The 25,296-nt window shown below is 37.9% G+C and overlaps 4 protein-coding genes across 4 annotated transcripts; 3 read left to right on the top strand and 1 right to left on the bottom strand.

Annotated features, from left to right (window-relative positions):
* The first annotated feature begins 4,827 nt into the window (after nt 1–4,827).
* LOC104090888 (early nodulin-like protein 15) lies at nt 4,828–6,063 on the top strand. Its single transcript, XM_070191676.1, has 2 exons — nt 4,828–5,148; nt 5,521–6,063. Exons 1-2 carry the CDS (start codon nt 4,953–4,955, stop codon nt 5,868–5,870), a joined length of 546 nt encoding a protein of 181 aa, XP_070047777.1. The 5' UTR covers nt 4,828–4,952; the 3' UTR covers nt 5,871–6,063.
* A 1,235-nt stretch (nt 6,064–7,298) lies between these two features.
* On the bottom strand, nt 7,299–16,801 carry LOC104090887 (nucleoid-associated protein At4g30620, chloroplastic-like). The gene is made up of 7 exons (XM_009596084.3): nt 16,472–16,801; nt 15,602–15,741; nt 9,655–9,755; nt 9,509–9,548; nt 9,269–9,340; nt 7,695–7,751; nt 7,299–7,586 (listed from the first exon to the last, which is right to left on the bottom strand). Exons 1-7 carry the CDS (start codon nt 16,569–16,571, stop codon nt 7,512–7,514), a joined length of 585 nt encoding a protein of 194 aa, XP_009594379.1. The 5' UTR covers nt 16,572–16,801; the 3' UTR covers nt 7,299–7,511.
* A 286-nt stretch (nt 16,802–17,087) lies between these two features.
* Nucleotides 17,088–19,293, top strand: LOC117275434 (uncharacterized). Its single transcript, XM_033654713.2, has 2 exons — nt 17,088–18,479; nt 18,824–19,293. Exons 1-2 carry the CDS (start codon nt 17,936–17,938, stop codon nt 18,835–18,837), a joined length of 558 nt encoding a protein of 185 aa, XP_033510604.1. The 5' UTR covers nt 17,088–17,935; the 3' UTR covers nt 18,838–19,293.
* LOC138902358 (uncharacterized) lies at nt 17,363–17,917 on the top strand. Its single transcript, XM_070190215.1, has 2 exons — nt 17,363–17,534; nt 17,628–17,917. Exons 1-2 carry the CDS (start codon nt 17,363–17,365, stop codon nt 17,915–17,917), a joined length of 462 nt encoding a protein of 153 aa, XP_070046316.1.
* Nucleotides 19,294–25,296: the final 6,003 nt, after the last annotated feature.

Genomic DNA, 25,296 nt, shown 5'->3' with positions numbered 1-25,296 from the left:
ATTTTATCTTCCCCTAATTCTATCTGTTTTGTCATTTCCTCTAGCATCTTTATGATCTTGGGGTTTGTCCCCGATTTACTTTCATTCGGCCTCTCTGTGACCGGTTCATTTATGCAGGTGGCTTCCCGAGATGGATCGGGCTCAATTCTGCTCGGCGCACGATTTTGATTTTGCAACTGAGCTATCGCCGCCTGCTGAGTCTTCATAACGTTATACTCAATTTTTACCTACACTCAAGGTAGCCTGTAGGCTTAGTAGTCGAGTGAGTGATTCGAACTTGAAGTAATGTAGCCCGTAGGCATAGTAGTCAAGTGAGTGCTTCGAACTCGAAGTAATATAGCCAGTAGGCTTAGTAGTCAAGTGAGTGATTCGAACTCAAAGTAATGTAGCCCGTAGTCTTAGTAGTCGAGTGAGTGATTCGAACTCGAGGTAATGTAGCCCATAGGCTTAGTAGTCGAGTGAGTGATTCGAACTCGAAGTAATGTAGCCCATCGGCTTAGTAGTCGAGTGAGTGATTCAAACTCGAAGTAATGTAGCCCGTAGGCTTAGTAGTCGAGTGAGTGATTCGAACTCGAAGTATTGTAGCCCGTAGGCTTAGTGGCCTAGTGAGTGATTCGAACTCGAAGTTATGAAGCTCGTAGGCTTAGTAATCGAGTGAGTGATTCGAACTCGAAGTAATGTAGCCCGTAGGCTTAGTAGTCGAGTTAGTGATTCGAACTCGAAGTAATGTAGCCCGTAGGCTTAGTAGTTGAGTGAGTGATTCGAACTCGAAATAATGTAGCCTATAGGCTTAGTAGTCGAGTGAGTGATTCGAACTCGAAGTAAGGTAGCCCGTAGGCTTAGTAGTCGAGTGAGTGATTCGAACTCGTAGTAATGTAGCCCATAGGCTTAGTAGTCGAGTGAGTGATTCGAACTCGAAGTAATGTAGCCCATAGGCTTAGTAGTCGAGTGAGTGATTCGAACTCAAAGTAAAATGTATCCCGTAGGCTTAGTAGATAGTCCCCGAATGAGAATGGTTGCTTGAACTTGTTGATTTTTCGGTTAGCAGTCCCCGATTCATGGGGTAATGGTCGGCCCTTAAACTTGTTTGCATAATAGATCTCGAAATAGAGGAATTTTTCTTGGATATAAGATATCGGTAAAGAAGAAATATTTCTTTGTAAGTCGTTATACATGTGTTCATGTTTTGTGTCAGGGCTCGGGCCAACTATATGGGCATGGCTTGTTTGACCATTTGGCCTTTATAATTTTTCCTGTCGAGACCCTGTTGCCATGAAATAACGAAGTAAATTCATTTGCATCGTACTTGATGATTATCGTTGATATGTTCGATGACAATGGTATGCCCCCCAATATTCGAGATTGATTGTAAGGAGGCCTCGAATACTGTTGAATTGTTCCGAGTTAGAACGATCAATGGTTGCCTCATTACAAAACCTTGCCGAAAAACCCATTTGGGACAAAACCGGTCTAAGGGAAAGAGAGTGCAACACATGCTTTCAGACCTAAGGCTTCGTGCTGAATAATCCATCTTTGTTCCTGATCGAATTCATTAACCTTTGTCTTTGGTTGAACACCTGCAAGGGTTAGTTTTGAAATATAATTGAACAAGGGAGGGGGGGTCGTACCTTAGAAGTAGTATCGTTTTAGCTGTTTATCACACCAAGCTCGTAAGATTTCCATTATACGACCAGTATCGATCTTTGATCGATCTCTGTTCTCTGTTGGCAGTCCTTTTAATAACGGACCTAGAACCCAACTTGTCATCTTCGATTCTTATTTTGGATTTATATCGATTATACGCATCGGCCCAAGTAATAGCTGGGTACTCGATCAGGTTATGCTTCAGCCGCCATGAAGCCATCGAGCTTCGTTCGTTTAGACCTTGAGTGAAAGCTTGAACAGCCCAATCGTCCGTGACTGGTGGTAGATCCATTCGTTCCATTTGAAAATGAGATACGAACTCTCTCAACATTTCGTTATCCTTTTGTCTTACCTTGAACAGGTCCGGCTTCCTGGTCTCGACCTTTATGGCCCAAGCGTGCGCTTTTACGAAGGAATCTACAAGCATAGCAAAAGAATCGATAGAATTAGATGGTAAATTATGATACCGTGACATTGCTCCGTTTGACAGGGTTTCACCGAATTTCTTCAATAACACGGATTCGATTTCATCGTCCTCTAGGTCGTTCCCTTTAATGGAACATGTGTAAGAGGTGACATGTTCGTTGGGGTCGGTCATTCCGTTATACTTAGGAATCTCGAGCATGCGGAATTTCTTTGGGATCGGTTTGGGAGCCGCGCTTGGGGGGAAAGGCCTTTGTACGAATTTTTTGGAATCTAAGCTCTTCAATATCGGGGGTGCCCCCGGGATCAGATCAACCCTGGAGTTGTATGTTTCCATCTTTTTTTTGTTTTCTTCGATCCTTTTTTCTCCTGATTCTATTCGTTTTGTCAGTTCTTCGAACATCTTAACAATTTCGGGATTAATCCCCGATTCTTGCTCATTTGACCTTACTACAACTGGCTCCATTCTGTGGGTGATTTCTCGGGGTGGGCTGGGCTCCGGTCTGCTCGGTACTTGTGTCTGACTCTGCAACTGAGCTATCTCTACCTGTTGAGCTTGCAATATTTCGAAAATCATACGCAAGTTGATTCTGTTTTCCTCAATATTATGGGTGTCTCGAGGTGCAGATCGAGTACCACCATGAATGCTATTTTCAGGCTCAGAACGTTGGTTTTCCTCAATAGCCATATGCGAATTATCGTCTAATGGTACTTCGACTCGGGCCCCAACGGCATCGACAAGCGGCCTTTCGGCCTTAGTTGTCAAGCTGTTGTTTTCTCCTTGAAGTCCAGCTTCGTTGTCGATAGGTAAGGTCATTAATTGACACTTCATTATTGCTAATTCGAAATCAAAGATACTTTCAACAACAAGTGCAAGAGGGTGCGTTTAGCAGATTCGTACCGAATAACCACTGTTATCCTTAGCCCCACGGTGGGCGCCAAACTGTTTACCCGAAAAAACGGATAGAGTTGAATTTGTACGTAGTTCTAAGGATACGTGGTATAACTTAACACAAATCGTAAGGATAAATAGAAATTATCAAATACGGATTGTAAAGAATGAAAAATACACAAGGTTGGAAAGAAGATGATTTAAGGACTAAGCAAGATGAATCAATCTATGAAGCCAAAAAGAATAATCCTTTGATATAGGAGTGTATGGTATTTTTGTTACAATATAAGATAAAAAACTGCCCTTTACAGAAATGTAGCTATCCTCTTTATAGTGGAGGATCCTACCTTAGATATAATTAAAAATACATAGTGGGGAACCCATGAAAAATTAGTTTTTCCATAATTCCCGCCGAGATTCTCTCCCTTAGTGCAGTTGCAACGACTCTTGTCTGTGAGCTCGAGCTTGATCGGACTCGGTGATGGTCAGTATTGTTTTTAGAGCTCGATGCGGACTTGAGCTCGATGCCGACTCGGGATCTGGTAATGACTCGGGCTCGGTATCGGTTGGCCTTTGCCCCTTAAGCTCGATTCTATAACATCTCATCATAGTTCGATTCGGACCCGAGCTCGATAATGACTTCGAACTCGGTGTTTGACCTATACCTGAAATCTGAAGCTCGTTCGTACCATCTTCGGAACCCATCTCGATTTTACGAAGTTTTCCTTTAGTCCATTATGATCCCATCTCGATCAATCGTACGAAGGCCGAAATCAATTTCGACCATATACAGTATCACATGTATAACGGGAAGCTCCGAATAGAAGAAGAAATTTCAACACTTCCCGAATTTGGAAATAGGGAGGCGAAGGTATACAGCCATCGACAGTAAAACAGTAGAGAGGACCCAAAACACCGAGATTCCAGAGTTCGGTACGAGCCCTATTCAGGGCCCCTCAAATGAACGGTTGGTCGGAGTTGGACGAATCTTCACCAAAGGTAGACTTTGTTTTTTGCTGACCCGTTTCAAAACTTTTTGCAGTCCAAATTTCGTAAACACGAGCTGAAACCACATTTTTTTTTAGTTGAGTTAAATCAATTATTAGAATTAATTGGTCTTCAAATTGTCCATTTCAAAATATCAAAACCCTTGATTAACTTTTGCAAGGCTATTTGGAGGTTTTGCCACCATTCCTATTTTTCAAAATTTGGTTCGTCTAATGGTGCTAGTCCTAAAGTAAAAATAGCACGGGCTAGTCAGTTTTTGAACTGGTAAAATTAAAAATAGTCATCGTTTGTAAAGTCATTGAAAAATAGCTTTTATTTTGCTGCAACACGGACCGGTCCAGCATAATATACTGGAGATTGGTGCACCTGTGTATGAACTTCCAGCATATTATGCTGGAACTCCAACACGCGGAAAGTTCCAGCATAATATACTGGAGATTGGAGCACCTGTGTATTAACTTCCAGCATATTATGCTGGACCGGTATATTATACTGGAACTCCTGTATATTATGTTGGAATATTTTTCAAATTTTGAACAGTGTTTTCGTTCAGATTTATCTTTACATGAAAAGTGGCTAAATTTCGATTACTTTTGAAACTGTGGCTATTTTTCAATTACCGCTTGTAAATTTGGCTATTTTTGAATTTCTCCCGGTTTAGTTTGTGGGCTGCAAATATGTGATGAACAAGGCCCAACACACAACTTTGCTCCTTGGACCTTTGTGAATTATTTTAAAAAGTTTTAACCGTTGTTAACGTTAAAGCCAAAAATTACAGATTTCTAGGATAGCAAACCTTTGGCTGCTTTATTCTAACGGCTAGTTTTCTTGCTTCACCCACGTCTCCCACCTTACCTCGTCACTATATACAAAGAATCTGCTATATAATTCTAACCTCATTCCTTCCTTCCACTTCTCTTCAAAATACCAGCAAAGAATCTGTTTAAAATCAAAGAAAAACTTTTTTGAGCTTATTCACATCAAAATGGATGGTTTTTCAAGAAATGTGCTTTCTTCTTCACTAGTAGCTGTTCTCTTCTTCTTCCTCCTCTTGAGCTTCTCAGAAGCCAGAGACCATTTGGTAGGGGGGAAAACTGATTCTTGGAAAATCCCATCTTCAGAATCAGATTCCCTCAATCGATGGGCTGAAAAATCTCGCTTCCTCATTGGAGATTCTCTTGGTATATTATAAATCTGAATTTATCTACAAATTTTCACACTGGGGGGTTAATCGAATCTCCTTTTTCTAAAAATTTTACTATCTAGATAGGGTAAAAATAAAATTTTATGTATATGTAAGAGTTATTGAATCCCCTAGATATAAGAAAAGTATCTAGTTGAATGACATATGTGACTTTAGTGCTTCAATTGTTCAAATTCTAAATGTAGTATTTCTTATGTTATTTTGAATTCCTTAGAACTCGACTTTTAATTAACAAAATCACTTGAAACTACAAAAAAATAATGTTCTCTTTTTTGTGTACATATAGTGAATATTTCTTGATATTGTTACATCTGATTAATTTTTTTATATACTTTTTATCTTTTGGCAGTGTGGAAGTATGATGGGAAAAAAGACTCAGTTTTACAAGTGAACAAGAGGGATTATGTGACATGCAACAGTTCAAGTCCAATAGCAGTGCACAATGATGGGAATACAAAGATAGAGCTAACAAATTCAGGAGCTTACTATTTCATAAGTGGAGCAAAAGGGCATTGTGAGCAAGGCCAGAAACTGATAGTAGTGACCTTATCTGAGAACAACATGAGGAGATTCATGGGTGCACCTGCACCTTCTCCGGTCGAATTTGAAGGTCCAGCTATGGCTCCTACTAGCAATGCTATTAGCTTGAAGGCTAGCTTGGTTATAGCTTTTGGGGTTTTAATGGGGTTTTTTATTTGATGTGAGAGAGAGTTTTGAAGTGATTTTCATGGTAATTTGATTGATAGATAGATAGTCAAATGGTGAGAGGGAAAAGGAGGAAGATGGGGTTCTTAGTCTTTTTCTTTTGGTCAATATTCTTTGATTCAATTTGTTCTTTACTTTTCATTAAGTTATTTCAAGCTTTATTTTATTGTTTGTTCTTTATGGTAAATTGAACTTTTATTTCCGTCCATTCATTAAGTTTTTTATTTATTCCAGTTAATATCCTTGGATGAAAAAACTAATCAAGTGTCATATGCTGGAAACTGAAGCTCGTCTGTGTTCATTTTGAATACAAAATTTGAGAGCAGCATAGTTTTTTCTGTCCAAAAAGCAAATAAGGGCACAAACTGTTTTGCCTGTAAAACTAGAACAAACAAAGGAAAAAGAAAACTGTTTTTTAATGCCAATGCTCTTTTTTTTAGAGTTAAATTCCTTTTACAACCCACATTGGTTTCCTACATCCACAGTGTGTGTGTGATAAGAGAAGCTAAGTGACAATCAAATTTCATCACATGTTGGATGTATACTACTATCAAGGCTTTTTTTTTTTTGGGGGGGGGGGGCTGCGTGGGGGTGGAGGGTGATTTTGATTTAGGCCACAACCTCAAAAACAGGAGATTGTGGAAGACAATTCAAAAACATATTTCTGGACAAATGAACAACTCTTTCCTTACTCGACTTGCCAACAATCAATTCAAACTAGTAACCAAGTTCCGTACACGTCCAGGATTTTAGGAAAAGGGAAAACTCAAATGACATCTAATGAATGAGCGCGGGCTGCAACAGTGGGCACAATTGGAATTGCGTAGGCAGAATATACATAACCTCGCAAGTGCCGTGACTGCGGCTGATGCATTGAATGATTTTCACTTGGAAGAAGAAACTTCTACTTCAAAGTCCAACGACGGAAAGGACAAAGCGAGGGAGTGGAAGAAAAATGAAAATAACAATACTAATGAAGACAAGGGGAAGGGAAAGCAAGGAGGCTGGAACTTCCAAGAGCAAAGAGAAAGGTAGATTCAGTGGCTGTTTCCTTTATGATGGGTGCGCCCCATGCTCATGATTTAGTACCATACTCTATGATTTATTACTCATACTACATGGCGAAACATCGCCAAAATGAAGATTTCTGTGCAAGCAGTATTTTAAATTACATTGCACTTACTATTGAATCTGTTTTGCAGACTGTTGGGCATTTGTTTCTGGGTATGTGTAATTAGCATTAACAGTAGTGCAGGGTTCAATAGATGCATCTAGAAAACAAGCGGGAGATAGATTCCAATAAGTCTAGATTCAATATAAAACCTTTCATTGATGCATAAACAAGGACTAAATTCCTAAGCAGAGAGAAGCAACACAAGAAGCAAGATGAAGTCCAAACAGAAGGTTGATGTGAGATGAGTATAAAGAACCAGCCAATCATTTGCTCCTTTTAGCTTTACTGTGTTTACTACAACAAAAGAAAGTCACAGCAAACAAAGGGAAAATCTAAATTGGCAGCTCAAATAATTATAAATGTGTAATACATTCCTCAAAGTCAAACTTAATCGGTAATGGTTAGTAGAACATTACTGTAAAGTTCATAAACAAAACTGGAGCTTCTTTCTGGGAACTCTATTATTTCATTCCTTCACTTAGTCCTGCTGGCATTCCTAAGCTCTGAGCAAGATTGTTCATTCTCTCCTTCATGGCCTGCAATTCAAGACATTATAATTCATGTGTCAAATCGTAGAATCAGGAAAGCGGATACCAGATGATCAAAGGCAACCATACGACAGAGCTGGTTTTGTAGTTTCTCACCAGTACACTTTTCTGGTGTGCGTCCTTGTAGGCCTCTGTTACTAAGAGAGAGAGTTTCTGCATTCAATCAGTGTACAGCAAGCTCAATAAGAACAAGACCAACAAGTTTCATAGGCCACAAAATTTTAACTTAACAGAGTTAGTTTTGACCAGCCCGAATCTTATTTCCTTCCTTTCATTTGATTTGTGGGAAGATGTTACAGAAAGCTTCCGTCTGAAGTAGAATATGATTATTCATACTGGTCGGTTTATTGACAAAACATTCTCCCGAGTAAATAGATAATTTTAAACTAAGTACCTGTTACCTATCCTCTGCTTCTCAGACTCCTTGTTATCACCATTATCAAGGTCCTTCTTGTATGCCAATGTTTATTTCTTTCCTTAATTACTACTCCATATATTTATCTTTGCATGAGTTTTATGGTTCTACACCAATTTGATTTTACAGAACACACCCTGGAGTTCGAACTTCAAGAGTTTTTTTGTGTCTCCAAGTGCCCACATTGATCCTTTAAATTCTCTCTGCGATTGAGACACCAAAAGGAAGTGCAAGGAAGTGCTTGGTACGTATTACAAAAGCATCCCACTTGTATTGTGTAACATAGGAGTATGACAGGAACATGGCCTAAGATTTGGTATTTGTGACATGAGTGGTTGAGCGTAATTTGTTTTGGGTGAAAAGCTACTCCAGCCATTTATTACCCTCAGTTCAGTATTCAATAGATTCAGTTATAAATTGGTTTAGCAAATCAATGGATTCAGTCTTCAATTCGTTCAGCAAACCGTTAATGGAAATAACGCGCAACAATCTTATTCAAAACGTTTAAATCTCAATGCAAAATCACAACTTGTGTAAAAACAAACAGATAAAAAAGCTAACATTTGATTGGCCAGCCACCTTCCACGAGTGGTTGCCAGCTTCCAGCAGCCATTGGATTAGCCATAGGGTTTCCACTAATTTTGCCACCTCTAGTGCTCAAAACTACTAGTCACAGGCAATAGATTTATTAGTTATATCAAGAGTTTTGGAGTAGCATGGTCAGTGGAGATTCACATAATCGACCCTAACTTGCTTGGGATTGAGGCGCAGTTATTGCTGTTGTATCAAGAGTTTTCAAAATGATTCCAGAACAATATTAAAGGCGTCTAAGGTGAAAAAGGAGGAAGTGATTAAAATGCTCCACATTTACTTGAATCAAGGAATTAATAGTATCAGGAAATATGCTCGCAATATTACTTGTATGATTATTCAGTATTGATCTTTCATCGCTAGAAGTAAGAAAAACATTATAAGGCATCTATTGATAGGTTTGATTGTGCAACAGCTGCCAAGTCTTTAATTTAGAATCAATATAAAGTAAGCAACTGTTAATACTTGCCCATTCTCAAAAAAAATTAAATACAATAAAGTAAGAAACTGTTTACAGTATGTACATATGATAGGAGCAGAAAGCCTAGTCATACAACCTGATGTGCACTCAATGCACTATAGCAGCTTCATGCAGGTGCAAATAGGTCATAAATTATGATTATAAAACGGTGATGAAGTTGTAAGATAGAACATATAAACTTACTTCCGGTCCCAAGTCCATTGCAGCCTCAGTAATTTCAATGCGCACTGGCTGTTGGTTACCAGAAAGCGTTGCCTACAGAACAGCCCACATCAATATGTAAGCAGTCACAAGACATCAAAGAGAAAAATCATTTCAAGCACCATTTTTTACTCTTTGCGGGTGTATTGGTGTCCAAATGAGAGAAATGTGGAGGGATAAGATGAGAAACAAAAAGCTATTTTTGGGAAAATCAACCAATACCTTTATAAGCTCACCTTCACAATAGCCATCGAACTCTGCACTGTAAAGTAAACAGAAAATTAACACATATTCTTAGAGCAAAGAGTAATGGAAGAGAGGCTGAAAATCATAAAATGGGTACGGAAAAATTTATCAGGAGCACCTACACTGCAAGTTCTTTTTGCACACGAACTGCCTCGACTTGAACAACCATTTGTGCCTTCTTTACTGTTTCATATAGATTTTGCATGTTTCCAAGTATTCCAGCCTGGATTCAAGTCAGATCGATCATGACAAAGAAACATGATGATTTTGATATCACCTGAGACCACTAATTACCAGACTACGCTTAGTCTTTGAAGGAAAGTGACTATACATGAGCAGGAAGCTAGATACAAAAACATAAGAACAGAAAAATCTACCAACGGTCAGTAACTAGCATACATTCCGCAGGAATGTGATATAGAGATAGTGGAGAGACTGTACATAACTGCTACATGAAGTAACATCTTTCAAATGCATGAAATCCATGTAGAAGTAAAGAGATATATAAGCTATGCCCAAAACTATGAAAGAGTGGAGGCATGGGAACACTTATGAATAGAGAAGGACTCTCCCTGCTAAATGGAGCACCTTTTTCCTCATTCTCGTCAAGCTTTGCAGCAAGTATTCTTCTGAGTATTAAATACAATAAAGTAGTAGACAGTAGTAGTATTGGGGAACACTTATGTTTAAGTTAATTTATAAGATATCCTTTTGAGTAAATTGAAGTATCATCTCTAATTATGTACCATGGAAATTTCTGTGTAAGTAAATTCGAGAGATATTCTCTAGAGTAAATTGGAGTGTCATCTCTAATTTTGTACTCTCTGGTTTACATTTCTGATATAGTGGAATTCCTCCTCCTCGTTGCTGGACGTAAGCATTATTGGAGAACCATATAATCTATAAGTCCCTATCTATCTGCTATTGGTGTCATTATCAAATTTTGTTGTCCCCTTCAAATCAAAAGTACAAGTTCCTTCTAACACTACTTAAGGCCTTCTTAAGTATTCTCAAGTAGAAATGACTGCAACTTATAATAAGTATTCAATTTTAGCATTGAAGTCCTGGATGATGCTGTTTAGCATTTTTGGTGAATCATGCACAACTCTTTTCAGGGCATCATCGATTTGCACTTTGCTCTAACAAGAGAGAGTAAACTCTCAACATGTCCGCAATGCTTGTTGTCTATGATTATCCCGCTTAAGAATTTTTCGTTGTGCTCTTATTATTTTGATAATGAAATCTTACACTTACTTCAAAGTAATGCTTCAAAGATTGATGAGTTTGCTAGCATTATTTTGTTAATATCATATTTTGCGGACATCTTGTCCTCCCCATTGCCACGTTCTTTTGTTCCTCACTGAAAAGTATCAAACTTGAACAAGATCAGTCAAAGCAAGCCGAAATCAACTTGAATCTGAACACTCGGCGAACAGTTTGCCATTTCATTTTTGTCCCAGGAAACTTTGGATTGTTTTCCAGCTCTGTATCATCAGAATCTATCATAAACTGATACTTGAAGGTGATACATATTATACAATGAACATAACGAATCAGTTTACCATTTTATGCTTGTCACTTAATGATCTACACAGCTTAACTCGAAACAAAACCTACAGCATCCTTCATTCCATCAGCCTCAGCCCATTGTACTATCCTCAGCACATGCACTTTCTAACCTATTTCAGCCTATGGTAATCTGTAACCCCCCCCCCCCCAACCCAAAAAAAAAAACCTTCTTCTCTGAATGTCTTTGTAGGAACTGATATTGCAGATGTTATGCTTTTCAGATGTTCTGCTTACATGGGCCATACACTTCAGAAATTGTTCTTTTCATGTTTCTGATCTTCAGATGTGATTATTTATAATTAGGATTCTTCTTTGCATCTTGATGCATCAGATTCTTTTTCCCTTTCTAGGGTTGGCAATGGAACGAGGGATTTTTATTTATTTATTTTTTTTTTGTAGTGGTGTCCGGGCCAGCTTGTGCGCACTTCAACTACTTCACCCGGTACCTGCTATCTGTCACTAGCAAAACTACTGGGTAACTCTGTCCACCAAGGCCTAGCACAAGTATTGGGCAACTCTGTCTACCAAGGCTTAGGCAGAAGGGATGAAATCACTTGGGATATTTTGTCTAAGTTGGGATTTGAACCTGATACCTCATGGTTCTCCTCCTACTTCATTTACCATTAAGCCACACCCTTGGGTGCACGAGGGATTTAATTTTTCACTTTATAGTTATGCTATTTAGGATGTCAGAAATTGAAAAGGGGCAACATTGCTTAGTGTACGTGTAACACCCCGGAAATATTTCTAAGTGTTTTAAGACCATTAAGAAGTTTGACGGGTACTAATTATATCAATTCGGGTATGAACAAGACTGGTAATTTGAATGATATCAATTGATCATGATAATATATGTATGAGATGTATTAAAAATGGTTTAGGTCTAAGAAGAGCCCTAAGGCTAAGTCGAGTTGAAAATTATATGATGGGATAAAGTTTCAAGTGAGTTTGCACAAGATCTAACTTCAAACAAGCATAATTCCCAAGATATGAAGAGTTATATGGTGTATAACCTATCAAATTAAAGCCATTTGAGTCTAGTTTCCAACGCATCAAACCGTTCGTCATTTGGAGATTTCTACAAGAAGTTATGACTTTTTTACTAAAGGGTGACAGAACAGCTACGCGAGTCTTGCGTAGCCTACGCACCATTGCGTAGGCAAAATCACCATGGAAGTGAAGGGGTTGGTGCGTAGGCAAAATCACCATGGAAGTGAAGGGGAGGGTTAAGCTGCGTAGGCTACGCAGCTCATTTTCTATAAAACAGGGGAGGTTTGGGGAGAGAGAAAAATATAACATTTTTGGCTAAGTTTTGGGTTCTAGAGAGAAGGTGGAGCATCCTCAACCCAAATATACATCAAAGGTGAGTTTTATGATATTTTTATAATGGATTAACACTAGTTAATGGTAGTATTAACATCTACATGGATTGAAATTCATAGGGATTTCTCTAATCTTCAAGAATCATTCAAAAGGGTTCAAGTTAGGGTTTGAGCTACAAGAGGTAAATTCTCCACCCTATACTTAAATACAACTATGGATTAAGTATTTGGAATGTATTGTGAAGTAGAAAGTACCAATTGGTTGAAGAATTATGCTAGTCCTTGAAATGGGTATTGTGAGTTAGGATTCTTGAATGGAGAAGAAGATGAATAGTAAATTTTTTAATCTTGTTAGGATGGTTGGTGATTCTAGTGCTTCAATAGCTTAATAATGATTAAATATTGAATCATATAACCTAGATTGGGGCTTAAAGGCCAATGATGAAATCTATTAAGGATAAAAGGGATATGTATGGGTGAATTTGGATTGTTGAAGACTTTAATTGAAGATTTGAGGGTCGAGTTGATGTCGGAATTTGGTGAAATTTGTATGGTTGGACTCGTGGTTGGATGGACGTTTATATTTTGTAACTTTTGTCGGGTTACGAGACATGGGCCCCACGGCCGATTTTTGGATGAAATTTCGGATTTTTATGGAAAAATTGTATTTTCATATGGAATTAATTCCTACAATTTTTATTGACTGAATCGAATTATTTGTGGCTAGATTCGAGGCGTTTGGAGGCCAATTCACGAGACAAAGGCATAGCGGAATAAGAAATTACACGGTTTGAGGTAAGTAACAGTTTTAAATTTGGTCCTGAGGGTATGAAACCCCGGATCATGTGTTATGTGATTGGTTTTGAGGTGACGCACATACTAGGTGACGGGCGTGTGGGCGTGCACCGTAGGAATTGTGACTTGGTCAAATTCCATGGAACTGTGTAGTTGAATTATCTGTTGATATCCGTACATTCTCTACGTGTTAGGGAAAATTGAGTTAAGACTCGTATTAAAAATCACGCTTAGACATATGCTGTTATTATTGGTACCCACTGGGGTCATTTATGTGGTTGAATTATATGTTCAATTTGTAATTTCACACTCAGTCATGTTTATTCATTTCATATCATATCTCAGTCTCTGTTGCTATTTATTAAAATATCGTATTATCAATTTTGGGCTGATTATCATGATTTCTGAGAGCTCGAGAGACTGGAGAGGTTGATGACTGAGTGAGGCCGAGGGCCTAATTGTGAGGATATTTATGGATCGGGATGCACGCCACAGCATGTTTTATTGATTTATGCCATGATTGGCTTGATATAGCGCTTGGGCTGAAGGAGCCCCTCCGAAATCTGTACACACCCCCATTGAGCGTAGGTACCTACTGAGTGCGAGTGCCGAGTGCGAGTGTCGAGTGCCGAGTGATGAGTGATAAGTGACTGTGAGGAAAGAGTGACTGTGAGGAAAGAGTGACTGTGAGGTTGGAGTGAATGGGAGGACTGAGTGACTGTTACTCTGAGAGTATGCATTCATTTCATTATTTGCTGCATTTCAGCTGTCATATATCATTATTTTGAAAATTTCGGAAAAACATTATTTTTTGTTTCGGTCAAACTTGTTATGAAATTTCATTGAAATCTTAAATGTTGAACTTGAGAGCATGCCTACCCTTTTATGTTGGAAGGTACTGTATTTGGACTTAGCTGAGAAGCTCGTCACTACTTTCAGTTCCTTATTTATTATTGTTACTTGCTGAGTTAGTTGTACTCGTACTACACCCTGCACTTCGTGTGCAGATCCAGGTGATCCCGGACACAGTGGGTGTTGATTATTTCACACAGTTGATTTTCCGGAGATTCGGAGGTAGCTGCTATGTTTCGCAGACCTTGTCTCTCCTTCCCTACCCTTTTGTTTATTGTATTTGGTCTCGGATTATTATAGATCGGGTTTCCCAGACTTGTAATGTATAGATGCTCATGTACTCAGTGACACCAGGTTTTGGGAGTGCATTTATATCAGTATGTGTGGGGTTTTCTCTTAAATTAATTATTATATTTTCCGCATTTAAAAGAAATTGTGGTTTATGGAGGTTGTCGGCTTGCCTAGTATTAAGATAGGCGCCATCATGACAGGTGTGATTTTTGGGTCGTGACAGTACGATATCCCATCCTTAATCACTTTAGTGGTGAAACTTCATAGCTGGTCATAGTCAAAACCTGATGGCGTAAAGATACCTCACAATTCGGAGTTTCTCGACTCCTTATTGTTAAACTTGCCATTTTGGCAGTTCTTTAGCTCATTTTACACTTCTATTGCGCAATTTGTTTATCATATGCACGTGATGCAGCTCCAGGCCAAAATGATGCAGCAGAAAAGCAGATAATAAACAAGGAAACAACATGTCACCTCCTAACCAATTAGCTAAACAAAGTATATGTAAGCCACATCCTAGCTCTTATAATCCCAAGTTAACCCAGTTTAAACTTAAAAGTATGAAACACGATTAACTGACCAGCTTTAGATACTGAGAGAAAATCCTAACATCCTAAAGTGCAAAACATTGTCCAACCGCATCGCTTATTTCTATAGATACACCGTTTAACTTTTACTCAGCAAATTTATATTTCTTATGAGAATTAAAATGTTTGCACTCAAAATAATGGTAATCATATTTCCCTCAACTGGCTCTGGACGGTACAACTACTTGTTGGATTTAAAGAGCCACTTTAAACAATTAAAGATCAAATGTACTCACAAGAAGAAAATTTTAAATGTGACTTTTGCAACTAAAGATGCACGAAAGACACAAACATCCATAGAAATTACATCTAAAACTTTCATTTATAGGGGTTGCACAAATTCCTTGACATGTAAGCCAAAAGGGATTAACCAAAATATTATCAGCCAATGGACTAATTATCGAACAAAGAGGCAAAGGAAATTGCAATACTGCGCCGACTCGTGTAATCATAAAGCTATCTAAGAATTCATAACCATGATGGGAGACCTCAAGTCCAAAACGACTAAAATCCTGCTAAGGATAGCATGGAGATCACATTCAGGGTTGTCCAAAATATGGTTTAACTCATAATTTAGATAAGAATCAAGTAGATTGCACCACAAATTTTGCACAAATTATGTTTTATCAATTAAAGAAGAAACTATTCTGCACCTTTGAGGAATTATCATCACTGTTACTATCCTTTTTGCCACCAAATAAGCCTTGAATATGGAAGGATCTCCTAGCTTTCTGTCCATCTCGTGACGATATACTTAAAGGACCAATAGGTAGAGTACTTGAGTTTGATTTACCTAAAACACGATGAAGTTAGGGCACATTAGAATCATTCCATGAATTAATCAGAAGCCGTTAAATTGCAATAAACATCACAGAACAGTTTAGAAACTAAATGGATTTGCAAGGAAGAAAGGCAAGTAAACACGAACAATAAAAGACAACTGAAATAGACTAATATATTCTGCCTAATCTAATAAAACATTCTCCTAGGTAGCTGGTTAACCCTGGTAAAAAGTAAAGACCAAGCTTTTCGCCTATCAGAATGATTTGGATCAGAACATGTAAAAGGACAAGCACCAAGCTCGCGCGGGGTCCGGAAAAGGGCCGGACCACAAGAAGGTCTATTGTACGCAGCCTTACGCTGCATTTCTGCTGGATCAGAACAAGTAACATTAAAAAATCACTTTCATTGAACTTGGTAAAATCAAATGGTGAAATAGCTCAAAATTGAGACTTTTTTAGGTACAGAGGTTGAATACCCATTGAATTTCTGGTAATAAATCCATAATTACAAAGGTATTTGTAAATTTAAAAAAGAATCAAAGAACCCAAAAGAAAAAGAAAAATTCCCAAGCTGTACAATTGTAAGCACTAACACATCAAATTTAAAAAAAGCAATAAAGCAACCAAAAAGATAGGATTCCATACAAGATAACCCATATAAAAAAAATATATTTGCTAATTCAATGAATTACACGTAATATTCTTCAAATTTGCTAAAAAAAGATAGGGACATGAAATTACAGAAAGAGAATGAAGAGGAGGGGGGGAATTTATGGTCAATTGATATTCTGTGACAATTGGGGAATTGAGCTGTTAAGGTTGCACTTGCAGAAATCGCCATTACTAAACAACGAACTAAAAAACTTAAGCTTTGGGGACTATTACTTTTCAGCTGTGCCCTCGTGGTGGTTTTAGAGTGGGTCAGATTTTTTTTTTTTCTCCATCTTGTTTTTTTTGGCTAATATGGCAGAGAAAAAGTACATCCATTACTGCATGTAGTACAATACAGATATTGCACTGGGAAAATCATATAGGAATATCTCTTTTCTATTTCTTTTCAGATGGCATGGCAATTCCATATATCTGGATAGTAATAATATTAATATCCATTCTAGCTCTGTGCTGGGGCGAGTCCCAAAAGGTATTTATTGAAGAAATAGATACGTGAGAAGCACATGGGTTGTTAGTTAGTTATAACTAATTTACAGAAGGATTAGTTAGAAGTTAGTTAGCTCACCTTCCTCTTAGTGTTTTAACTTAATGATGTAGCAGTAGATCTCAGATGTATATATACATAGCTAGGCTTGTAATCAGATCAATTTTCTAGAATAAAAAAATCTGTTATTTCTCTCTTCCATATATTGAGAGCTTTCTTCTAGAAACTCCAATTCCACCGTTAGAGCTCAAGCTAGAGCTCAACTCTGATCTTCATTATGGTATCAGAGCAGGAGATCTAAACAGCAGTAAGCTAAGGACATCAATTCCAGTTGCTGCAATTTCTCGTTCATCTGGAGAATCGAAGACATTTCTAGTTCGAGCTAGGGTTCAATAGCTTCTGAAATCAATTTGTAATCTTCTTCTGTTTTTAGAATATAAGTGAAGGAGTAGCGATTCATTCAAATCTCAACATTCATGGCGATTGACGAAAAAACTTCTGGAAGCAGTACAGGAATCACCATTGATCATCATCATCCTGTATTCTTACAACCATGTGATACACCAGGTAGCTCGTTAATCTCTATTCAACTCAAAGGTACTGAGAACTACGCGCTATGGAGTAGATCAATGAAAATTGGATTAATTGGTAAAAGTAAATTAGGTTTTGTGGACGGGAGATGCATAAAAGATAAATTTGATAGATCCCTACATGAATTATGAAAAAAATGCAATGCTATAGTGCTATCTTGGATCATGAATGCTGTGAGTAGTGAGTTGTTTAGTGGAATCGTGTACAAGTCTAGTGCACACAAAGTTTGGACAGATTTGAAAGATAAATATGATAAGGTTGATGGATCTAGAATTTTTTACCTGCACAAAGAAATAGCTACACTGTCTCAAGGGATTTCTTCAGTGTCAGCACACTTTGCTAAGTTGACAGATCTTTGGGAAGAATATGATGCTCTCACGCCCTATCCAGGATGTGATTGTCCAGAATCAAAAAGTTATGCTGAGCATTTTGAACACTAGAGACTGCTGCAGTTTCTGATGGGCCTAAATGAATCCTATAGTCAGCCTAGAAGCCAGATATTAATGATGACTCCAGTTCCAAGTGTTAACAAGGCATACTCCATGGTGATATCAGAAGAGAGTCAGAGGTCTTTGGGAAAATTCACACAAGCTGTTGATCTATCTGATAGAGTTGCACTATTTAGCAACAAGGGAAGTGTGAATTCAGGAAACAATTTTAGACCTAGGAGAAACAATTTGTATTGTGATTTCTGTAATTACAAAGGGCACACCAGGCACAATTGCTACAAAATACATGGCTATCCCTCAGATTTCAAGATGAGGAAGAAGGTTAGTGGATATCAACAAAGACCTATGGCAAACTTGACAGCACATGAGATACAGCATACACAGGGGAAGCAGTCAGCTAATGCAGTAATACAGGAGGAGCAGCAGGGAATGAATCAGCCTACAACAACCACAGTGCAGGGACAAGGCATAGTATTCACTCAGGAGCAGTATGATCAGATTTTGAAGCTAATCAACAAAGACAACTCTGGTAATCACATAAAGGAATTTGCAGGTATTGTCAATATTTTTGTTGTGAATGACACAGTAAAGAATAAAGATAAAGAAAAGGACACAAATTGGATAGTGGATTTTAGAGCAACCAATCATATGGTTCATAATAAGAAATTACTAAGCAACGTTAATAGTAATAGCACCAGTATAGATACAAAAGTGTATTTGCCAAATGAAAAGTCCTTGGACATAGCCTGCACAGGTGAATGCAGAATTGGTGAAGAAGAAGTCTTTAAAAATGTACTATATGTACCAGGTTTCAAATATAATTTGTTATCAGTTTCAAAACTGACCAAGGATCTAAGATGCTTTGTGTCCTTTTATCCTGATTTTTGGATAATGCAGGACCTTCACACTAGGAAGGTGAAGGGGATTGGTAAGGAACTAGAAGGACTGTACAATCTGCAGCAGAAGATGATTAAGGCAAATACTGCAGATGTGCAAGTAGCAAATGGTCATGGAAAAGAAGAGGATCTGGGAATTTGGCATGGGAGACTTGGACATGCTCCTGATAGAGTTGTGAAACAGATTTCAAACTTGAATTTCAAGACAAGCAGTAGTAGAATAAAGGAATGTACAATCTATCCTTTAGCTAGACAAGGCAGGTTGCCATTTCCTAAGAGCTTATCCAGTACTGATAAACCTTTTCATTTGATGCATGTAGATGTAGGGGGTCCTTACATGATACCTACTCATGATGGTTTTAGATTCTTCCTTACTATTGTTGATGACTATAGTAGGATGGTTTGGATTTACTTGCTTAGACTCAAAAATGATGTGATCGTATGCTTGAGACAATTCCTTATTCTAATAAAGACACCGTTTGATGCTTCAGTAAAGATTTTAAGAAGTGATAATGGGACTGAGTTCTTTAACTCTGAGTGTAGAAGTCTTTTTCAATCCCTTGGTATAGTCCACCAGAGTTCATGTGTACACACCCCACAACAAAATGGGGTAGTTGAACGAAAGCACAGATACATCCTAGAGGTGGCTAGAGCAATAAAACTTCAAGTCCATCTACCCTTGAAGTTTTGGGGAGAATGTGTTCATGCTGCTGTTTACATAATCAACAGACTCCCTTTATCAGCATTGGGAGGAAAATCTTCCTTTGAGGTTCTGTATGGAAGATCACCATCTTTACAACACATGAGAACTATAGGTTGCTTATGTTTTTCCAGCAAAATAGGTGGAGGTGATAAGTTTGCAGCCAGATCTACAGCAGTTGTCTTGATGGGATACTCTTCTACACAGAAGGGATATAGACTCTATAATATTTTAACTATCCAATTTTTTGTTAGCAGGAATGTTACTTTTATAGAGCACATATTTCCTTTTCAGTTACTGAAAGAAGGGAGGCTACAGGTTTACCCAAATGGTGTGATATCACACACTGATTTTCCCAGCCAAGAGATGTCACTTGAGGAGCAAACACAAACTGCAGCCATACAGGAAGGAGTGATACCACCTCCTGCAACTTCACCTTCAGCAGAATCATAACAATACATGCCATCAGTTGATACACATGCCAATGATCAAAGCCATCCAGTCCTTTATTCAACAGATTCTGAGCTTCCTAGAGGTGAAGGACAATTGAGAAAATCAACCAGAACTGTGAAAGAACCCATATGGATGCAGGATTATATATTAAGAGGGACCTCTACAAGACATTCAGCCAAGGCAGTTTGCAAATATCCTTTGGAAGAGTACCTTAGCCATCAAGCTCTTTCAGCCAGTTACCAGACTTATCTATCCAAATTCACTGCCACTAAAGAACCTCACAGTTATGAGGAAGCAATGCAAGACCCTAGGTGGATAGAAGCAATGGACCAAGAGCTAAATGCACTCAAGGAAAATAGTACTTGGTCACTAGTAGATCTACCACAAGTCAAGGTACCTATTGGATGCAAATGGGTATTCAAAATAAAGTACAAAGAAAATGTTGAGATAGAGAGATTCAAAGTAAGGCTAGTGGCAAAAGGATACAACTAGATAGAAGGATTAGATTACCAAGAAACCTTTTCCCCAGTGGTTAAAATGGTAACAGTTAGAGCTGTCCTGGCATTAGCTGCAGCACACAACTGGAAATTAGATCAAATGGATGTTTATAATGCATTTCTTCAAGGGGACATGACTGAGGAGATATACATGTGCTTGCCACAGGGATTTCCTAGCCAGGGGGAGAAAGTATGTAGGCTGCACAAATCCCTGTATGGCTTGAAACAAGCATCTCGACAGTGGAACTTGAAGTTGACTGAATCACTCATCAACTCAGGTTTCACACAAAGTCACTTTGATTACTCACTGTTTATAAAAAGAAGGGGCACATGAATGGTGATCATTTTAGTGTATGTAGATGATCTTCTTATTACTGGGAATGATCAACAAATGATTTCAGAGGCAAAAGACATACTGCAACATAGCTTCAAAATCAAAGACTTGGGAGAATTGAGGTTCTTTCTTGGAATTGAGATAGCAAGGTCAAAGCAAGGAATCTTGATGAATCAAAGAAAGTTTGCGCTGGAATTGATTAGTGAGCTTGGACTGACAGGATCAAAGCCAGCAAGCACACCAATGGAGTGCAATCAGACATTCACTACAACTGAATATGACAAGTAGAACAATTATGAAGGAGATAAAAAGCTGGGAGATGCAGGACCCTATCAAAGATTGGTAGGGAAACTGTTGTATCTCACAATGACAAGGCCAGACATATGTTATGCAGTACATGTGCTCAGTCAATTTATGCACTGTCCTAAAAGATCACACATGGATGCAGCAATTAGAGTAGTGAAATACATAAAGGGTGCTCCAGAACAAGGATTGTTAATGAGCTCAAAATAGTCGACAAAGCTAACTGTATTTTGTGATGCAGATTGGGCATCTTGTCCAGTCTCTAGAAGATCAGTAACAGGATATGTGATGAAGCTAGGAGACTCCTTAGTGTCATGGAAATCAAAGAAGCAGTGCACAATATCGTGAAGCTCAGCAGAAGCTGAGTACAGAAGCATGGCAGTTGGTGTCTCAGAAATCCTATGGTTGACTGGACTTTGCAGAGAATTGGGTGCCGAAGTTGATCTACCAGTCGAGCTGAATTGTGAAAGCAAAGCAGCAATTCAAATTGCTGCAAATCCCATATTCCATGAGCACACAAAACATATAGAGATAGACCTACATTTCATCAGAGAAAAACTTCAACAAGGAATTGTGAAGATTAGATATGTGATGTCAAAGGATCAAGAGGCAGACTTGTTTACCAAAGCTTTGGGCAAATCACAACACATATCTGATGAACAAGCTAGGGATGCTCAACCTGTTTGCACCATCTAGCTTGAGGGGGAGTATTGAAGGAATAGACACGTGAGAAGCACATGTGTTGTTAGTTAGTTATAACTAATTTACAGAAGGATTAGTTAGAAGTTAGTTAGCTCACCTTCCTCTTAGTGTTTTAGCTTAATGATGTAGCAGTAGATCTCAGATGTGTGTGTGTGTGTGTGTATATATATATATATATATATATATATATATATATATATATATAGCTAGGTTTGTAACTAGATCAATTTTCTAGAATAAAAAAATCTGTTATTTCTCTCTTCCATAGATTGAGAGCTTTCTTCTAGAAACTTCAATTCTGCCATTAGAGCTCAAGCTAGAGCTCAACTCTGATCTTTATTAGTATTATTTGGGGCTCGACTAATCTGGATTGTAATGTGTATCGATAGTCTCACTTTAAGGGGTAAAGCGCTCCTTACCAATGATGATTCCATACTCGCGGACTCATGGTTTGAATTCGAGATTTTTTATTAAGGATGAATGAGCACTTATTTATGCAATATTTATTTGTTAGATTAAATCATCATTTAGAATATTGAATTGCCTTATATTTAAAACGGATCATGAATTTTAATTGAGATTTGTTGTCGATCTTTTTAGTTGTTATCTCTTTTAGAAAGTCACTAAGCTATCATATAATTTGACTACCCCAAGGCAATTTCCTTTCTTATGTATCTCCTAATAAGTAATGCTAAGTGCAAAAGAAAAGATTGACAACTTTATAAAGCTTTAAACTAGAATTAAACGAAATAATATCATTAGAATGTAGATCGATCGTATACTACGACGGTTGCGGTTCATAACTGATGAGTTTTAAAACAATAGAAATTTCAAAATTGGATTAATCAGAATTAAAGTTTACAAGCAGACAAAATAATAAGTCATAAAATGTTTAATGGGAAATAAAAAAGTAAAAGTTGAAATGGATCTAAGTCATATGCACTAAATAGGGTAAGATTTTATGCAATTTATCATTATATAGTTGTGATGACCCAAAATGTCATCTTTAAATTTAATAAGTAATTCTGTATTTTAAGACCTCAAAAAGCATCATTTTTCATTTCTCGACTTGCGTGCGCAGTCCGAAAATTTTTACGGGAAGTTTTCATGTGAAAATGGATTAAAATGTGAAATAGAGCTTTAAAACTCAACTGAGTTGACTTTAGTCAACATTTTTAGTAAACGGACCCGGATCAGTATTTTGACAATTCCTATAGGTCCTCATCGTGATTTGGGACTTGGGCGTATGCCCAGAATCGAATTCCGAGGTCCCTAGCTCGAGATATGGAATTTTGATGAAAAATTAAAAGCTTGAAAGCTTAATGATTTTTAAGAATTTACTGATGTTGGATTTATTGACAGCGGGTCCGTATTTTAGTTCCGGAGCCCGGTATAGGTTCACTATAATATTTATGACTTGTCTGCCGAATTTGGTGAGAATCAGAGTTAATTTGACGTGATTCGGACGTCCGGTTGTAAGAATATAAGTTTTAAAGTTTTCTTGACAACTTCCTTTGTTTTGGTATCCGATTCGTAGTTCTAGGTGTTATTTTGGTAATTTGATCGCGCGAGCAAGTTTGTATGATGTTTTAAAACTTGTGTGCATGTTTGGTTTGGAGCCCCGAGGACTCGGGTGAGTTTCGGATAGACTACAGGATGATTTTGGACTTAGGAAATCTGATTTCTGCAGACTTTGGGCTTCTGGTATTTCCTTCATCGCGTTCGCGAATGTACTCTCGCGAACGCGAAGAGCAAACTGAGCTGGCCGAATTTTCCTTTTTCGCGAACACGAAGATTGGACCGCGAACGCGAAGCTATGGGGACTTTACCCTTTGCGAACGTGACCAGCTCAACGAGAACGCGAAGCTTTAGAGGCCTGGGGGAGAGGTCAGTTGTTCTTATACGCGAACGCGAGCACTGGCACGCGAACGCGAAGGCCAGGGGGGAAAAAGCCTTCGCGAACGCAAAGGAGGAATCACGAACGCGAAAGCCACGGGCTGCTACTCATCGCGAACGCGACAGGCCCTTCGCGAAAGCGAAGAAGGCCTGACCCTTGTGTCTTAAAAAAGAACCAAAATGGGATTTTTCTCATTTTTCACAAACTCTCAATTATAACTCGGCTTAGGGGCGATTTCAAATGAGTTTTTCATGATTTCGAACTGGGTAAATGTTCTTTATCATATAGTGATTGTATTTCATAAATCTAAGCCTATATTCATCATTTATTTCGGATTTAGATGGAAGAAATTGGATTTTTTGTAAAACTTTCCAAAAATAAAAAATTTAGATTTGAAGGTCCATTTGACATCAGAATTGGATAATTTCTGTATGGTTGGACTCGTCTCGGAAAGGGTGTTCGGATTTCGTAAGTTTTTTTTTTTAGATTTGAGATGTGGGTCTCACTGCCGAATATTTTAATGAATTTCGGATTTTTATTCGAAAAATTTATAAATTCATATGGAATTAATTCCTATGATTCGTATTGAGTATATGAATTGTTTGTGAATAGATTTGAAGCTTTCGGAGACAAATTTAAAAGGAAAAGCTATGGTTGAATAATTGATTGGAAATTGCAAAGTGAGGTAAGTGCCGTGGTTAACCTTGGCTTGAGGGAATAGAACCCTTAAATTATTTGTTATGTGAAATGCATGTGAACGACATATAGGCGAGGTGACGAGTGTCTATACGTCGTCAAATTAATTGTTTGCATATTCACTTGAAAAAAATCATAAATTATTTTAAATTATGAATTAATTGTTATAATAATTATTTCTCTACTATTCTTTTGTAAAATATTAATTCTTGAATTCCTGCATTAATTGTTACATGTTATTTGAATTATGTACCTTAATTGTTATTTGACATTTAGCATATTAAATATTAAACTGCATATTTTCTCTTTGATTTCTATAATAACTTACTATTTGCCTTTGTTTGTTTCGCAATTAAATCATAATTATTGTATGCTTGTTGTCTTCTAATTTTATATTAATTGTTGCATTTATTAGGGAAATTCTTCTATAAGAATTGGTAAATGAATATGTTGGAGGAGCGGGTTGCACGCCGCAACAAAATTAATTATAATGAATATATTGGAGGATCGGGTTGCACGCCGCAACAGACTTATTAGAAGTATATATTGAGGGGATCGGGTTGCACGCCGCAACAGACTTATTAAAATTCCATATTGGAGGATCGGGTTGCACGCTGCAACATACTTATTAAAAGTTCATATTGTAGGATCGGGTTGCACGCCGCAACAGACTTATTAAAAGTCCATATTGGAGGATCGGGTTGCACGCCGCAACAGACTTATTAAAAGTCCATATTGGAGGATCGAGTTGCACGCCGCAACAGGCTTATTTAAAAGTCGACATACATATATATATATTGGGGGATCGGGTTGTACGTCGCAACAGACTTGATTAAAATGAATATATTGTGAGAGCGGGTTGCACGCTGCAACCGAACTGAATGTGAATATA

The sequence above is a fragment of the Nicotiana tomentosiformis genome, chromosome 12 (assembly GCF_000390325.3).
Source record: "Nicotiana tomentosiformis chromosome 12, ASM39032v3, whole genome shotgun sequence".
Classification (NCBI taxonomy): domain Eukaryota; kingdom Viridiplantae; phylum Streptophyta; class Magnoliopsida; order Solanales; family Solanaceae; genus Nicotiana; species Nicotiana tomentosiformis.
Note: the sequence above shows the minus strand (reverse complement) of the source record. Positions and strands in the feature narration are given on the sequence as shown.